The sequence below is a fragment of the Terrapene carolina genome, unplaced genomic scaffold, assembly GCF_002925995.2.
Source record: "Terrapene carolina triunguis isolate 2854851 unplaced genomic scaffold, T_m_triunguis-2.0 Scaffold199, whole genome shotgun sequence".
NCBI lineage: Eukaryota > Metazoa > Chordata > Testudines > Emydidae > Terrapene > Terrapene triunguis.
The window spans coordinates 140,926-160,091 of record NW_020664550.1 but is presented as its reverse complement, the minus strand read 5'-3'; the positions used below and the strand labels follow the sequence as shown (position 1 = coordinate 160,091).

Here is a 19,166-nt window from a genome sequence, read left to right as displayed (position 1 = left end):
CAGACAACCCGCATTCTTACTCCACTATAATGAGCAGATCCCAGCACAGGAGAGAATCTAGCCCTAACTGTATGTGTTACAGTATGGCATAAATGTACCTGGTATCTCCAGAGGTTTCTGGTTTTGAGTGACAAAAACTAGGAGATAACCCCAAATCCCAAGTGTTTTTTTATCCCTGGCCAGCCCCTTGCAAAAATGTGCCTCTTCCCATGGCATTCACTCCATGTGGTATCAGAAATTGAACAGAATTACTGATTTGCTAAAATACAATCAGATTCTTTATTGGCTGTGAAGAAAAAAACAATTTCAGGCTACTTGTCTGCCCTACAGGTACTACCTTATAGATTAAAAAGCTCACAGGAATCAAAAGAGAGACTCACATTGTTCTAAAATATCTCCTGGTGCTTTAAAATCAAATGAGATGTGAATCTTAAATGCATCCTTAGGTCATTGCCATCCTTGGGGCTTGGTGAACTCCAAAAGGTGTGAGCTCAGCCTGCAGGAAAGCAAAGGCATTAGAGCTTTATTGATATTTCACCTCAAATCTGCTTGAAATGAGATCCTTTGCCCTAAAAAAAGAAAAAAATCAAACTTCTGAGGGTTCAACTTCCCCAAGGCAACTTATTTTTGGCCAGAAGATTCTTATTATATCACCACACACAACCTCATTAAAAATCTTTGAGGAACTGAAAGATCTAGATGCATTAAAATGTTTGCTTGACAGTAAGAAATAGTGCAACTTGCAGATCTGTTGTTCACTGATTCAGAACACAGGAGTGTTTTCAATCATTATTGCTTTTTCCTTGTCCCATCTTCAGAAGCGATTGTACTGGGACAGTCGAGGAACTTGCTAAGCCTCTCCCTGGGCTACTTTGTTCGCTTGAAGCAGGAATGTGCTGTAAGCAATATCAGCTTCCTCCTTGGAGCCCTGAGTAAAAAGAGAGGAATCACATTATTCAGACTTCCCCAGAAGAACCAAGGAGGTAGCAGACACTTAGGGTGACCAGATGTCCCGATTTTATAGGGACAGTCCCAATATTTGGGGCTTTTTCTTATATAGATGCCTATTACCTCCTACCCCCATCCCAATTTTTCACACTTGCTGTCTGGTCACCCTACAGACACTGAAGGTGCTATGCAGAGCCAATGTGTAAAGAGACCAATGTATCCAATGCGAACAAGGTACCCAACATTGCTACCACTGAGAGAATCCTTTTGTCATACTGTTGCCTACTCAAGAGGTTCAGGTCCTTTGGATCAACTTCAGAGAAGTGTCCTAAGTTTTGGAAACCTGGAATTCTTTGCAATGTGCCCTTCACTGCATCCTGTTTTAGTTCTGTTGAAACTGGCATAAGATTTGCCTGTTCTAAAGGAAGTGTCATAAGCTGCTGTATTTCCAAAATTTTCTCATATCATAAAGACACTTTGCACTTCCTGGGTGACTTTCAGCTAAGGATCTCAAAGAAATTTACAAACCAGTGAATTCAAAGATACTAGAAGGGCATTCTTCATGAGAACTTTGGAACTTGTTCCCTATTCTCACCTTCTTGGTCCAAAATAGCCCAAATGTGGCTTTCTGGCAATGCTGCAAAAGCCTATTTATTCTCTAACGATTTGGGGGGCAAGTTCCTAAAGGTGTAAGGGGCTTTTCTGATGCTTTGATTTACTGGTTGGGCTCCTGGCACCATTAATTGTTAGGGCACCTAGAACTATTTGTTGTGGACTTTTTTTTTAATAGTTGTTGACAGCTTGAGGAACACTAATCTGTAACTAAGCCTTACAGCACTCCGGCGGGAGGTGAGAGTACCTTTATTTCATTTTACAGTTGGTTAAAGTGACTTTCCTGCAATCACACACACAGTCAGCAGTAGACTTTGCAAAAAAACACAGCAATCCAGGCTTCTAGTTCTCCTACTAAAACCACCGTACAGCACTCCTTCCCGGCATTAGAGAACTACTTGGTTTAACAGGAAAGAACTCGAAAGCAGCTGGATCACTGTGGCAGGCTCACAGCTTCTATTGATCCAGTAAATCTGGCAGTTTTGGATTTATCAGTCTCCTCACCTAGACTCAGGCTTCCAGAACAATAACACCTGCTAATATTTCCAGCTGAACTGAAACCATGAATCAAAGCTAAGTGACTGCTGTTAAGTTCTATGCTCTAATGATGTAGGTGCAGTAAAGGGTTAGAAACTCCAGTGGAGAGGCTGCAGGTGTGATTCTTAATAGGCTGCTAATTGAGAAATAGTTGACCATAAATAGGGCATACAGGGGGAAAGAGGAGCTTTTGCTGCTGATGTTCTGCTGCCTGAAAGAAAGACTAGGCTGCATGCAGCACCTTGGGTTATATATTCTAGCTGTTCTTACCCTTTTCACCTTCGGTGGTTCTTCTGCATCTTCAGCATTGCCAGGGGTAGTTATAAATTCTGAAAAGCATAGGAGACGTTAGGGTACTCTGCATGGGAGATCATGCAGTGTAGGCTAAGCCCCACTTATTCAGTAGCTCCTACATGCACTAAACTGCTGCTGATGTTCAGGGTACAACTTCTTCTCTGGGATGGATGTCAGGCTGAAGCACTAGCACTATAAAGCTTTTGCAAATGCACCAACGACACCACCTTGCCCATGAACCAACTGTGCTGCACCTGAATTACGTGCTAAGCATCCCTGCGTATTGAGCCAGGGAAGCCTCTAGATTTCTAGGGGAGAACAAACATCTTTGATGTTTCTTTAAAAAAGTTTTATTTTCTGTTTCCAAAGATGACCATCACCAGTGACTCTATTGCCCACACACTGAGTTTGACGGTCTAGGTACTGGAACTTTTAGGCTTGTCATTCAAACAATAACCCCAACTACCAAAAAGTTAAAAGAGATTTTAACTATTTCTTGTGACTTTAGTACTTGTGAAAGATGCTGAGATCAGAGACCAAGTCTCTATTGTTCCTATTTGTGCTTTTATATAAGAATGGCTATAGGGGGTCAGACCAATGGTCCATCTAGCCCAGTATCCTGTCTTCTGACAGTGGCTGGTGCCAGATGCTTCAGAGCGAATGAACAGAACAGGGTAATTTCAAGTGATGCACTCTGTCATCCAGTCCCGGCTTCTGGCCGTTGGAGGTTTAGGGACACCTGGAGCATGAGGTTGCATCCCTGACCATCTTGGCTAATAGCCATTGATGACCCTATCCTCCATGAACTTATCTGATTCTCTTTTAAACCTAATTATACTTTTGGCCTTCACCACATCCCATGTCAACAAGTTCCCCAGGTTGACTATGTATTGTGTGACTACGTTCTTCTTTTGGTTTGTTTTAACCCTGCTATTAATTTAATTGGGTGACCCTTAATTCTAGTGTGTTATGTGAAGGGGTAAATAACACATCCTTATTCAAGCAGAACTGCCCATTGTATTCAAGGTGTGGGCGTACCAAGCATGTGTATAGTGGCTTTAAGATATTTTCTTTTTTACTATCTATTCCTTTTCTAATGGTTCCTAGCATTCTGTTAGCTTTTTTTTTGACTGCCACTGCAGTCAAAAAAAGCAGATGTTTTCAGAGAACTATCCATGATGAATGCAAGATCTCTTTCTTGAGTATTAGCAGCTAATTTAGCTAGTTTTGTGTGTGTAGTTTAGTTTAATTTTTCCAATATGCATTACTTTGCATTTAATATTGTAAGCACTTCTGGGAGAATCTGTTTTATATGTAATACATTTAGTCCATTGTAGAAACCATCCAGTTTGCAGTTGCTTGCTAGATACATTTTTTTTTTAAGTTTTGCTTTTGCACAACGAAGTGAGAAAAGATTCCAGTATCTTTTCTATAGCCAGCAGCCTCAATGCAGAATCCTCTTTATATGTACTATCCCCTAGGCCAGTCATTTCTTTACCTCAAGATACGTTATGGGTGGTAAATATGGAACTTACCATCCACTCCTCCTAGCTGGGTCTCCTGAGCATCATGTATGCCCACGTTGTCCTTCGCTCCATAATCTCTGGAATTCTCAAATTCTGACAGGCTAATGTTTGTTCTGTAGCTTCCAACCGAAACCAAATCTGTTAAAAGGGAGGCAGGGAGCAGACATACGCACACAACATTATTTAATACAATGAGCTCCTTTGTTTTATACTTTCAAGGTAAATGTCTCACTAGTAGCCATACCCTCTCCCTCCCCAGCCACGCACACATCTATTAGTACTGGATGACCTGCAAAAGATTCTGATGCTAGTAGCACTCAGATATTTATCTGAGCCTCTTTGGTATGGAAACCAGGCTAGATGTCTCAGGAGGACAGGCTTTCTTCGAGCTTTCTGCTACTGCCTGATTTTTAGAGAGAGAAGGCAGTAGATTTGAGCACAGGGCTGGCGGAGCGGATGTTCTAATGCCAGGAAGACACGGCTCCCGTTATAGCCTCATTTTCCCTGTCTGTAAAATGGGATGGTGGGAGGGTCAATCAGCTAGATGTAAAGTGCTCTGAAGTACAAAAATATTATTGAGTCCAGCCATACATATACTTTGCCAACAATGTTTTATATGGAGTTGCTTTGTTCTGGGGCAAAAGGCTGGGATGCGGTTCCCACCATTCCTATATGAGTGCTCATAGGAGCAGCCCATACCAGGACAGAGACTGTTGTACATGTCATACACCCTCTACCTACAAATCTACAGTATTCCCTAAGCCCCCTGGAAGGCCAATAAAGAAAGTTAGGACTCACCTGTGCGCTTCAGGAGCCTAAATTTAACAACCACAAAGACTGTAGCAAGGAGCAGACACACAGCAGCAATGGGGAGCAGGACTGAGAGAATCACCTTAGAGCTGTCATGTTCTGGTGAGCTGGAAAGGGAGCAATTGAGCAATACACACGTGTGATCCTTGTGACTTTATATTGCTCTATACAGGGCTGTATAACACAGATGAACCAGCATAGCCTAGAAGATCTATATAGAAAGCTTGTGCACAGTTATGTACGCAGAAATGCTTCACAATGGCAAAATCATGGATGGCCGAATTCAAAATTCAGAATCAAGTGGGATTTTTCAGAACAAAATCATCATTGCATTCACATAGTGATATTCATCTACAGATGTCAGAGCTATTAATAAACAATTAATAAAGCATCTTGACATCCCAATGAGGCAGATAAATATCTTTATCCCCATTTTGGGATGGGTGAATTGGCTTCTCCCGATCCCAAAGGGAATGAGCGTTCCAGGTTCCTGGACCCCAGTGTGCTGTTCTAGCTACTAGAACATATTGCAACCTTTGTACCAACAGAAGCCTTAGAAGAATGAGTATTTGCCAAATGGCATTATGAGAAATGATGGACAAAAGTAAAAAAATTGGAGTTCAGAGTGGATAAACATTCAGAGTTTAGATGATTACCCAAAGCTGAGCCAAAATTTTGATATGGGCAAAATTTTGCTGGGAAACATGAACGGACAGTTTCTGACAGTAATTAGTACTCATTGGAATTGAACATATCAGAATACATGAGAACTATAAAAAAAGTTTGGTTGTGAAAATGGACAGGTTGGATGGCGCAGGGGAATTCTTATTCTTTTCCAAACCACTTTGGAACAAAGTCTTCGATGGACTGACCTTGGTAAAGAGTTGTTATCTATGACCCCGCCTCTGTTTTGGGGATCATTACTATTTTCAGAGCCTGTGTTGGAAATATTGGCATCTTCAGATTTTGTATTGGGAGGGATTGCATCTTTAGTTTCAAACAGTAGTAGATGAGAATGGTGTGTTATTTGCATCCAACATCACAGCAAAGAGAGAGAGAGAGAGAGAGAGAGAAACCAATATATTGTCAGTACTTGATTCATAAATAAGACCATTTTCAAAAGTGCCTAAATCTCTTTTTCAAAATGTTCCCATTGATTTTCAATGAGACTTTGATTCCTAAGTGACTTTTTAAAACAGGAGTCACTTTTACCAAATGACCTCATAAGAAAATCTTGAGTGGTCTTCCTAGCCATGTATTGAAAAGATGGTTTTTAATCCCTAGCTGTGTTACTAGTATGCTCCAGAATACGATTCAAATATTTGATATGCGTATCACCATTTATATTGCATGTTACTTTTTGCATTTCACTCAGCAAGGACACTGGTTTCCTTTCATTTCTAGCTAGTTGCTCTTCCTGGTTCTCATGCATTAGTTAACACAAGGATATTGGATTTAGGTTTCCAACACCACATGGTTGTGTTTGCCCCCAACTTCCTCCAACCCTCTATCCCAAGAAAAAATCATCTTTATTTTAAATGTACTGAGATGGAGTTGAGCAATCGAGTTCCCCATCTATTAAATAGCACAATAGTCCTTATTTTCTTGTTCCCTGTGCTCTTCTCTATGTAAACTGTAAGCTTTTTGGGGCAGGGAGTCTCTCTTATGAGCTCAAAGGGACCCTGGTCTTGGCCAAGCCTTCTCAGTGCTGCTGAAATATAAATAATAATAATAATTAATAAATAATAGGGGGCTGAAATGTAAAAGTGGTGCAGACTCAATTCTTTTTCCAGACTTGTTACAGTGACTGGAAAATGGAAGAATGTTGTAACCAATGTGTGAATGAGAGTTACAGCGATAAACGTTGTGAATACCGTGAGATCCTTAGTGAAACAGAAAGTGTGGTCTGTCCTAGGCAGAGGAGATTATGATGTTCTCAAATACCACCACTTGGCTGTTGTTTCGAGATAGTGCCTCTCAATGGAATGACACCATTATGGGTGAGCATCGTGGTTACAGAGAAAACCTTGCCTGTTTTGTCCTGCAATAAATCCTGAAGCTCACCTCCATTTACTGTCAGGAACACTGCCATGGTTTCCCCATAGTGACCAGAATGGCTCACTCCACACCAATACCACCCTTGGTCTGCCTGTATTACTTGGTCAAAAGTTAGGTAGAGTGTCCTCTTCTCCTTGTCACAGTTGACAACCAGGCCGGTTTGGTTTTGCTCAGCGGAGATGAGAGTTTGGCAGCCAGTATTACGCCACTTGCACCAATATTTCTGGTAAGAATAATATTTGCATGGATAAGAGCATGGTATAGTGACCCGTGTACCAATGACTGCATCAATCTGTTTCGGTCCTGTTAAACCAGGTTGCCCTGTTAGAAGGGAAACAAAACAGTGAGGCTGATATTAATGACTTGAACAATTAATATGCAGAAGTACTGTTATCAACAAGGTGTTAACAGGAATATATAATTACTATGTAACTACATGGTACAGAGTGTATCTATGAGGGTAAATGCACCTTATATTGCTTTCGTAACACTTAAATGTACTATATATGTGTATGGATACATATATCCCTATGTACTTTATAGTGTAGATATGGCATTTAAATAGCATTTGTGTCAGAAAAGCTTGAAAAACAGTGAAAATATTTGGTGGGAAATTAGTGAAAACTTTGCCAAAAAATTTCAAACGTTGTCCAAAAAAAGTTTCTGTTGAAATCTTGTACTTTTTTGAAAAATTTCCACCAGCTCTAATTTGTACCTTGAAATGTCAAGCTTTACCCATTAAGATTATGAAGCTAAAAATTAGAAAATAGTTCTCAGGAAAACAAGGCTCTGCTCTTTGATGCTGCTTTGGGAGGAACAAAGATAAAGTACCCATATCGCTTGTGCTGGCAGAGACACTAATCACTACATGTGCTTTCATACCATCTATAATCTTCAGCTCCTTTGTAGATTTCCTTTCCATATCTCCATCCGTCATACACCAGTAATATCCTGCATCCCCTGCTGTCAGCTGGTTCATTATTACCGTGAATGTTCCGTTTTCCGGGTTATCATGCAGGACTATCCTTCCTTCATATGAATCTGTCATACTCGCAAGGTTGGTTATTAACTGATTGCATCCATTCTTCCTCCATTTGCACCAGTACTTGATAGTGTAATTCCCCCGTGGATCATAGTGGCATTCGACAGACACTGAACCTCCTATGACTCCATTTATTACGTGTGGTCCCTGGGGGACAGATGTCTCTGGAGATACAAAATGGAACACGTTCTGTTAGACTCCTCTCACACATTTCATGCTGTGATAACATGCATGCTGCATGTGCCTCATGTGGTTGTTTGGTTGGGTCTGTTCCTTATAAAAAAACATTTTAAAGTAAAGTTAATTGCAGGGATGAAATACACCTCTACCTTGATATAACGCTGTCCTCGGGAGCCAAAAAATCTTACCGCGTTATAGGTGAAACCGTATTATATCGAACTTGCTTTGATCCACCGGAGTGCGCAGCCCCGCCCCCCCCGGAGCACTGTTTTACTGCGTTATATCCGAATTGGTGTTATATCAGGTCGCGTTATATCGGGGTAAAGGGGTAGAACAGACTGACAACGCTGGTGACTGCAGAACAGAACAGTCACAGCCTGGCCAGTGAGAGCTCAAGTTTCCCTCACACACTGCCTCCTGCCAGCCCCCAGTGAAATAATGAGTCTTTCCCCTGACTTCCGTGGACTTTGGATCTGGCCCTTGTGCCTCAATCCTGAACTGGAGGGACCCCCCTAGAAGCCAGAGAGTAGTTCAGTCCTCCACAGACCTGTCGTTCTGTCAAGAGAGCCAGCAAGGACACCAACGATAATGGGCATTTCCTTGTTGATTAAGGTTTAGCATGAATGGTTCATGAGAAGTTTTGGTGTCCCCTTCACTTGGAACCTGTGGAGAAACCCGGGGCACAATGGCATGGCATCAGGCCAAACAATGTCTTCTCCAAACATCCGGGAACCCAAACACAAGTGGAGCAATAAGAGCCACACATACCTCAAGAGGAACAGCAGCTACTAAAGGCAAGTCTACACAAGCTCTGCATCGGCGCAGCTGCGCCGCTGTAGCCCGTCAAGTGAAGACAGAAGACGCCCTCTCCCGTCGGCATAAGTACTCCACCTTGGCGAGTGGCGTAAACTATGTTGGCAGGAGAGTGTCTCCTGCTGACATACCGCTGGTGTGAACAGTGCGAAACTTGCATCACTCGGAGGGTGGAGTGGGGACTTTTTCACACCCCTGAGCATCGTAAGTTAGATCGACTTAAGCGGTAGTGTAGACCTGCCCTAAGCCTGTTAGTGCATCCAACTGAGCATAGAAATACCTTTGGCTTATTGCCTAGAGCATCTACTCTTTGCACTTGTGCTTCGGAAACTAATCCAGAACGAAGCAATGAGGCTAATTTGCAGCAGGCAGATTATGCAAAGGGAGATCTCTTCTAACGTGCAGTAGTCTCCCAAAGAAAGTGGTGGAAGCCCCATCGTGGGAGACATTTAAAACTAGACTGGAGAATAGATTGTCGGGAGCGATCCTGGGATGGCTGAGGGGGTAAATTGTATGGGCTCTAACGGGCTCTAGCCTTTTCTAAATTCTGTAGTTCTTTCTCTTCATATTGGATCACTATTTCTAAAAATTGCTTAGGCAGGTCAGCCTACTGGTTAGGAAAATGTGTCCGGGTTTTTTTCCCTTCTATAGTCTGCATTTAAGATAAGCCAGTTAAATGGGTCAAGCAGGAGTTTGCTCATCCCAAATTTGTAAAGAGAATTTGCCTTTTGCATGGGCCATCATGACCTTCTCTAAAGGCTGGTTCACGGAGAGGATTACAGCCTATCACTGCTACCTACTAATGGAGTTACTCCTTCAACTCAAGCGATAGCTTTTCTGATGAAGACTCAGGTTTAAACCCCTGCTGTCAACACACAATGGAGATTGCAACATAGAGTCTTTGGGAAAGGGACTTTTGTCTTCTTATTTGTCTGTGACGCACATAGGACACTGTTGGTAGCTAAATAGATGAAAACATAAAAGAACAACGAGCACAATTCTTATTCTCTCTAGATAAAATTAAGAGTATCAGTGAGATTTTCAAGGGAAACTCAGACCCTTAGGAAATAAAATATTAATCTCTTCAGACTGTTGGAATGGCTGAAATCTACACACCCTGCCCATCGCTCACCTTGGTAGACATGCACATCCAGTTCTTTGGATTCTCCTTTCTCTCCGTAAGTCCCAGCCCCACACAAATATACACCTGAATCTTCTTTCCTCAGCTGGGTCATATAGAGGCTGAATGACCCATCAAGCTCCTGAGGGCTCAGCAAAACTCTCCCTTTGTAGTTTTCGTTAACATTCCCGTAGGTGTCGATGACATTAGAGCAGCCGATTTCCCCCATTTTGCACATGTACTTCCTCTCACTACCATATTCCGTGCCAAACGCGCAGTTGATGGTCACAGAACCTCCCAGCTCGATGTAATAGAGTTCGGCTTCTTCGGGCACGTTTGGACCTGTGTGAATGATAGTCCAAGTGAGTATCCAGAACCCAGACTGTATTGCGGTTTACAACACTCTTCTATACCATGCCCGATTGTACTGCAGTAATCCTACTCTTCTATACTTCCCCAGACTGTACCAGAGTCTACTCCAGTATAGTATACCCTACTGTACCATACCTCCATACACATTCCCATACTTTTCAACCCTGCATCATTTTGTACCAGGCCATCCCATATGCACTGCATTGCAGGATATCTTAATGCACCATGCTTCTGTGCACCATATCATATGCTTCTACACTATGTCATATGGCACTGCTTACTCTCCCATACTACAGTAGACCATATTGTAGTGTCCTGTACTATGCTATGCTGCACCACATGATCGCATATGGTGTTGTAAATTACAACCTTTATTTTTGCTGAGTTAACACTTTCCACTCAGGAGAGTAGATAAATCAAGGAATTTTGGCTGCCTTGAACAGAATTAGTGTACATCTCCATTTTTATATGGTACCTTTACATTACAGCGATGGGGGTGCTAGAAATGCAGAGATCTTGGTTATTACTCAAGGTACCAATCACCTTGCTCTCTTGGATATTGTCGATGGATAGATTTCCCAAACACAATTATTTTTTTTGGTAATAATAATATAAGAAGCCCCCAGGCTGTAGCTACCCTTGGAAACATCCAGCTTGACTCGGAAGGAAAGACCTCTATTTACGAGACCAATGCCACATTTATAAAAGCCGATGTCCTTTTCCACTAGCTTTGAGATCTCAATGGTGAAGATGCCTTGCTCTGGGAAGTCTGTGATTGTCGCTCTGCCAGCGAAGTCTTGAGCAGTGTAGCCACTGGAAGAAATGACGGTCACACATTGCCGTGTTGATTCCTTGCACCAGTACTTTCTGTCATGTCGGTTCACACTGGTGCGAGGGTAGAAGCATTTCACAGTAACTGATCCTCCCAGCAAACCGGTCACCTGCCTCGGTCCGAATATGGGGCTTGAACTTGAAACTGGCAAGAGGAAACATGTTTCATGTTATTCACCACAAGTCAAGTCATTATTACACTAGCACCGTCAGGCCCCAATGGAGATAAGGGCTTCACTGAGCTAGGCACATAGCTACAAACACAAAGTAAGAGACAATCCCTGCCCCAAAGAGATTTCAGTCAAAATAGCCAGGACAGACAAAAGAAAAATTAAATGACTTGCCCAAGGTCACACAAGGAGTCTATGGCAGAGCCAAAAATTAATCTCCTGTGTTCCATCTAGTGCCTTAGCCACAAACCCCTCTTTGTTTCTGAAAGTGCTGTGAAATTTCTGTGGCAATATAGAGTGGTAGTTACTAGTGATGATTAAACTGGTTTGGATGAAGTAAGAACCAATTCAAACCTTCATGCCAAACTTGAAATGAACCTCACTGTTTTAGCTTACTTGGCTTTTTAACGTTCTTTTAATTTTCTTGCAACCTTGGATTTCAATCATCGGCAGAAATACTAAATAGTTGTGAAAATAGTCACTGCTCTGATTATTCCATCCTGGCTCAAAGCAGCATATATCTGAAATCTTGCAAAGCAGTGGGTCCCTGTCAGAGCTAGGCAACTCTTCCTTAATGATGGTTTCATCTGCTAGTTTTGTTTCAAACCTCAAACTCAGGTTTTGCCTATAGTTTCACTGAGGTTCAAGAACCTTTGAGGGGTCGGGAGGGGGGGGCTGAATTTGCAGAGATCCCTGGGGCTGATTTTATCTTTTAAAAGAAACAATGCTAAACATGATGGGTATTATATTATTTTGGGCCAAACTCCGGCAAATTGATTGGGCTAAGCTTTACATTGAAATTTTAGGTCCACTTGAACCCCAACCTCAAAATGAAACTCGGGGTGTGGAATCCAAACCACAAAATGGTAGAAAGGTTTCTGTGAGCCCCCATGGACAAACACTGCAGTGCATCACACAGCTCTTGTTCCCAGGAGATTTCAGACCAAATACCACACCAAAGAGAGAGAGAGACCAAGGAATGGGAAAGCCAGGAAATCGGATATATCAGCTGATTTGCCTCTAATCTGAATGGTCTCAAGAGATCAGCAAGGGCTATAAAGAACATTCATCTATTTGGTCATAACTATGTCTTCACTGATATCTGCTATATAGGATTAGCCTTACACTGACTGTGCTAAATGTCGGCATGTCTCACACTCTTAACTTAGTCACTATTAGATACTTACTTCTTGCAGACTCAGCTTGGAGGAGGGAGAGCAAGAAGATGAACACCAAGAAAGTCATTTTCCTTTCAAATGCCTGGTTCCCCAACCTCTCCTGAAATCTGTAAATAACCACATTCGGAAGGTCACATTATTTATGTAGTTGGACATTTAAATTTTTTTAAAACCACCCGTTGAACTGATCCATGATACAAACACTTTGAGTCGTGAGTTAAGGCACGTGCACGGAGTGTTACCAGAAACTTAGGCCTATAGCCATTTGTACTAAAGGAAAAACAGTATGATCTAGGGTTCACAGCAGGCAACTGGACCTCAGGGTACTTGTGTTCTTGGCTCTACCGTTGACTAGAAATAGGTCACCTAATATCCCCGGACCCAAGTTTCCTTCTTAGTAAAATGGGGTGTCAGGTTGTGTGGGGTGCAATCCAGATCAGTGAGGGGTTGAGTCACTACCTGCCCTGTAATCATAGGTGCCTCAAATGCTATGCTACTGTAACTCCATGCCTGGGATGTTCACAGTGAGCAGCAAACATGCAGGTCACACCCTGAGTGTCTCTGTAGTGGCAGCTCTGATCCAGCAACTTGAACCCAGCAGTCTGCCAGCAACACACCAGTCACACTCCTGGTCTCTGTCAGCCTTGGTTGCTACTTGTAGAGTGACCCCAGCACACTCCCAGTCCTGAATTTTCCACAATCATGTGCTCTGTAATGTCCAATCCTCTCCTGGGCAGTTCAGAAAAAACAATGTTTATTTTTTCCCTAAGTCACAAAAGAATATCATAGCTTATTAACTTCACTGGGGCAAATATACCCTTCCATTTAAACACAGCACTGAGCTAGTTTATAGTAAAAAAAAAACCAACTGTATTAACAATAGGACATAGGTTAAGTGATGCCAAGTAAAAGGAATAAAGTTAGAAAGGGTTACCAACAAACACAAGTGAAAAAACACATAGCTAAAAGACAAACTTAATCTATCAAGGTACAGGCTTTGTTTAAAATGTTTTGTCTCACCAATCATTCTCCTTCCCAGCCATGGCTGTTTTTTCCTCTATCAGGACCTTCCACAGAAGTACAAGAGGCTGGTTTCCCTTGTCTTCCTAGGTGAAAGATCTTTGCCTAAGTGGAATTCAGTTCCTAGAGACTTCAGCCCACCCTGGTTGAAGGACCCATCCTTCTTAGCTCGCAAGAGCTCTGTTCCCTTTTGTCTGCATATCTCTGCTTATATCTCCCAAAATATAATGACTTTGCTTCAAGAGACAGGATGACTTCATTCTTCCCTTCCTGTGGGCTTTCCATCTCCGTGTATGTAAACAGAACTTCCATTGTCTTGATTCCACCAAGCGTACTTTACATAGGAAACAGGTAAATAGCTCTTACGTTCCCTCCTGTCCGGGAGAGACCTGTTTCTCCCTTTGTTTGGACATAGACTGTAAAGCCTTATATCAATGAGTATCCATAATTCCTTATATAGTTTTAATACATACATTTTATGATGATATTAAACACCAGTGTGTCATTAGTTTTCATAAACACCTACTTGATACACTTTAATAATACAATAATATTGTATACAATCAGTTGATTCAGTTGCTTATCACTTGAGGTTCACCCCCACCCCCCATCTTTATAGACCAGCGAATCTTCACAATGTAGTCTCTGGAAAGTAAAAACCCAGACCAAGCTTCTCTCTCCTGCGGGGAGTGGGCATAGATGTTCTGCTGCGTCCTTGCCTGCTTGGTAGCTTTGTTTATCTGTGTGATGGGGTGTCGTCCTCCCCCCCCCACACACACACACATGTGCCCTGAAGGGGTTAATGGAGGCCAGATAGGCCAATTAACCTATTAGGCTGAAGGCTGAGAGGAAAGCTCTAATTAGGGGAAGCTCACCTGTGCAGGAACAGGAGGGGTTTCTATAAAGCCAGGGAGCTGAGAGAAGGCAGGGGACTGTAGGGAGGTAGTCTGTAGTCACTCCCTTGGATTTGGGGGTTATAGAGACAAGTAGCCCATGGTGACTCCCTAGGAGGAGGGAATAGAGAGGCTGGTAAACCCCAGAGATTGGGGAGTGCCGGGGTAAGAAGCAGCCTAGTGAGTAAGCGGCAAGGTTGGGGACTGAACTGACCTTGGTTGTATGTGGTAGGGTCCCTGGGCTGGGACCCGGAGTAGAGGGTGGGCCTGGATTCCCTTACCCGCCACTGGGGAAGTGGCACTGGTGGGGCAGTGAATGGAAGACTGCCTGGGTCACTTTGCGAGTGACAGAGACTTTGAAGAACTATCTCCTGGACAGGAGCGGCGCCAGGGTTTTTGGCGCCCTAGGTGGGGGTCCTTCCGTGCTCCCGGTCGTTGTCGGCAATTCTGCGGCGGGGGGAGGGGATCCTTCCGCGCTCCCGGTCTTTGGGGCACTTCGGCGGCGGGTCCCAGAGCGAATGAAGGACCCGCCGCAGAATTGCTGCCGAAGACCCAGCAAAATGCCACCCCCCAAATCCTGGTGCCCTAGGCGACTGCCGAGGTCGCCTAAATGGAAGCGCCGGCTCTGCTCCTGGAAGGGGAGAACACCGAGTGACCTGGCTGGAGGGCCGAGTCACGGAGAGCAAGAAAGGGGCTACAGACCAGATTGAGAGAGGGAGTGACAGCATACAACCGAGGAAGTGGCATTGACCCGGCGAGCTATTCCCCAGAACAGCCAGGAGAAGGTGCTAGACCTGTGGTGAGTGGAGTGCCCCATCACAAACTGATATGTAAAAATGGGCCTTCATTGTCTCTGCCTGAAGACAGGGCTGGTCAGAGAATCAAGTGGCCATTCCTTTGTCTAAGGTACACAGTGCTTATGCATTGCTAGCCACACACATTTTAAGAATATAATTTTAGCACATATTCATAACATTTTGCACAAACCCTGTGTATACATCATGCAAGAATATTAATGCTCAGTGAGTTATTGGTTTTCCAATGATACCTTACCTGACACCTTTTTAGATACAGATTGTAACCATGGTTGAGTCGGGGTACACTGAATTGATCAGGCCAGCTGAAACACCTAGCCTGATACCATTAGGCCTCTAGCCATCTGGCATCAGGATGTTCTTAGAGTCATATGGGGATAATCATATTTACCTGCTTCCTGTGGGGTATTGCTATGCTAAATGATTTAATGTGTTAAATTCTTTATTATCTTTGCATAAAAGTCACTATAGTTTGTAGGCCTGCTACAAGAAAGATTGCTTGCAAAGGTCTGACTTCCATCCATTAGAGGGCAGTGGTATCATACAGAAAGTACCGTCTAGTGTATATTCCTATCTACGGTGCAATGGCATTCTAAAACAATCCAGTCTGGGCAGTGTTAGCACATGAGTTTCTATGAGAATAAATGTACTGTAGATCTCTGCCCAGTTGAAGGTTCCCATGGATAATTTACTCTGGAGGACAAGGCTTGGACCACAGCATTCCACAATGTGATGTTAATTATTTTTGACTCTTGGTACAATCTTTGTTTGGAGAATGGATTCATCTGGTGGTGTTTTCTGTTCTGGAGACACTCTCTGTACAGAGAATGAGTGAGACACCTGGATTCTGTAACCCCGAACAGTCTGTAAAAGCCAATACTTTTCTACAACAGTTCAGTATTTGTAAGGCCTAGTCTTGTATTCAGGATGACAGCCTGCACTATGGAATTACCTTGCTTCATGTTCCCTTCTGCCCCTCTTAGTTCTTTTGATATGAAGATCACCTCAAACCTCCTGTGTGTGTGTATAGACATCATTATGCTAAACCACTGCTCAGAGCAAAGAATTAGGGCTTGTCGACACTTACAGCGTTACAGCTGTAGCACTTAGTGGAGATGTTACCTACACCAACGGGCGAGCTTCTCCTATCAGCACAAGTATTCCACCTCCCTGAGAGGCAGTAGCTATATCAACAGGAGAAGCTCTCCTGTCCACATAGCACTGACCAGAGCAGGAGTTGAGTCAGGATAACTGCATCGCTCAGGGATGTCTATTTTCCACACCCCTCACCGATGGACTTATACCAACATCGGTTTGTAGGGCATACCAGGGCTCAGTCTTCTCCAAAGGACAAATGGGCCAGATCTAACCCCCTCCCCCAAGTTTTAGGTTTTAAAAATCCAAAGCAAAATCTGGACCCACACTTTTCAGATGGCTCCTAGCCTTATTATGGGCTGAACGCAAACCTAGATCCAAACACCTCTGAACTTTGAAGGGGCGGGGGGAGGCGAGAGTAGGGAAGCCCGACTGGGATCTGTATCCAAACTCTTCAACTTGGGCCCATTTTGGAACAAAGCCCCTTTTCAAGAGTTTGGTGCCTCAGTTTCTCCCTTCTGCTTTTTAACATTATTCACCCAGCAGGAAGAAAGATCGTTCACTTGGCATCACGTTGGTTGCCAAATCCATGCCTTAAAAACCTGCTCCATAGCTCCCGTAAGACTATATTGGATTTCTGACCATTGGTCTTCTTCCTTTTTCAATCACAGGTGCAGGTCTAAACAAAATTTTCCTTTTTTTTCCCCCACCCCTTCCTCCGCAACTTCTGATGAGTCAATGGGAGATGCAGGTACTCAACATTTCTGAGAATTAGGTTTAAACTGCGGAGTACTGGTCACACCCCATCTACCATACTGTGTCCACTGCTACATAGCATCCAGCCAGGGGAAGACAGAGTAGAGCCCCAAAAATGAAACCAGGTGTCAAGGATCAAAATTCCAAACATCGGGACATTAAAATGCTCCTAATCAAACTGTGCACATCTTAATCTGAGTCTGTCTATAATTCATATGTTTCTCAAACCTTCATATGTCCCAAACCTTTAATGGTTTGGATGGGCTTTTGAGTGATGGACTGGAGGGAACTGGGGTTCTTAATATTTTAAACCAGCTTGCCTATCACTGAGTGTGTGTGTGTGTGTGTGTGTGTATGTGTGTGTCAGGCCATGCATGATCAATGACCCATCAACTAATCCAGGGAGCTGTGGTGTTTCATTGTTCAGTTACCAAGAATATGATGGGTGCCAAGAAAAGTTTGTGCAAATAGCCAGACTGGTTTATTTTCTGGGCAACAGGTGACAGGCTTTATTTTATAAGGGGTTTTTCCCAGCAAAGAGAGGGTTTTATTTCCTCCTTCAGATAAAAGGTGTTCTGTTGTGCTTTCTTTCTCTTGCTGTGATATCTAATTGCTCAATGGCTACTTGTCTGTAACTAATAATTAACTCCTGGAGCATGAAAAATGCCCTTAACTAGCCACCCCCAGAAGAAGCTGGTAAGATAAACATGACCCACTCAGCTGCAGAAAACCAACTCAACACAAAAATGGGCCCTGCTTTTTGCAACAGTTGCTGTGTTTTATTGGAGCTGGCCTTTCCAGCCTAGGAGAGATGGGGAAAGGCCAGGACCCCTCACCCTTCCTCCTCCTCCTTTTACAAGAAGATTAAACAGCCCAAGGGAGAGGTAGTGGGAGAGGTGAAAAACCTCTGTGGAGTCAGAAGTTAGGCTGACTTCATTGCAAATAGTCAATCATTCTGTGGTTCTTTATGGTCAATATTTGTTGTTAGGTAACAAAGGAACATCAACTGTGGTCTGTGAGCTCCTTGGAACACAGCTGTAGCCTTGTTCAAGGACAGCTAGAATGTAGGAGCATATTCTGGTTTGTGCATGTGTGTTAAATTGCATGTGTGTGCATAAGATCATGCAAGCATCGATGCGTCCATATCAACACAAGTGCACGTGTGCGCGTTCATGTGTGAGCACAACTATTCACATGTGTAGGCAAACACATTTGTGATCACTGAAATCATCCACTGGGTTACTGGCAGTCAAATCCTATTAGAGTCTTAGTTTGATTCCTTCACTGCAAACATGGCATTTATGGAGAATTTCCCCCAAGTAACAAGCCCAAGCAAGTACAATCAGCTGTTGCGTAAATTGCTCTTTGTCTGGTACCTCCATGGCAAGAGTGAAGGTTAGTCTCACTGGAAACCCCCTTTTCTCCTGCTGCATATTATGCACTGCGCCCAGGAAGAATGCCATTTCCCAGGTACAGACAAATGGCACAGACAAGCTTTGCTGCTATGTCTACAAGACCCAGGCGCTATCCAAGACGCTGGAAGAGAATTTTATCAAACCTTTGTTGCTGACAGGGCTCTTCCTTCATGTTGTTTCCGAAGACCATTTGCTGCTGGATTTGCAGGTACAGTGTGAGACTGAACATCAGGCCACCCACAGAAGGGAAATTAATATAGTACTGGTGTGAAGGAGAATGTAAGTAAGTACCATTGAAATTCACTAAACTTTACTGCTTGTGCAGACAAGAGGCCCTTGAAGGGGAGAGAGGGTCAGAAGATGAAGCAATCAGTTACTGTTTGCCGGGCACTGTCAAAGGGACTTCAGAGGACTAAAAGCAAAGTGATATGCCATATATATTGCATTCTGACCAGTGATGAAGAGGGTTTATAACATCCATGGTGCGTGTTTGGTTTAGAACAATGAGTATGCTCTAAACTTTTGTTCTTGCTGCTGCTGCAGCACTTACATAAATTTGACGTCTATTGAGAAGTGCCCCAACTCGAACACTCGACTAAGCCTAATGAACATGGTGGTAGAGTATTGAGACTGGTTTCTGTCTAGTGAGGTGTTTGTTTGTGCCCGGTCTGTGCACTACAG

The 19,166-nt window shown here is 43.3% G+C and overlaps 1 protein-coding gene across 1 annotated transcript; it reads right to left on the bottom strand.

The window, feature by feature from the left end:
• Positions 1-667: 667 nt before the first annotated feature.
• Positions 668-12,592, bottom strand: LOC113407138 (polymeric immunoglobulin receptor-like). Its single transcript, XM_029912310.1, has 10 exons — positions 12,501-12,592; positions 10,950-11,288; positions 9,953-10,282; positions 7,668-7,991; positions 6,792-7,106; positions 5,600-5,714; positions 4,716-4,834; positions 3,927-4,055; positions 2,368-2,426; positions 668-928 (listed from the first exon to the last, which is right to left on the bottom strand). The coding sequence occupies exons 1-10, from the start codon at positions 12,556-12,558 to the stop codon at positions 851-853; spliced, it is 1,866 nt and encodes a 621-aa protein (XP_029768170.1). The 5' UTR covers positions 12,559-12,592; the 3' UTR covers positions 668-850.
• Positions 12,593-19,166: the final 6,574 nt, after the last annotated feature.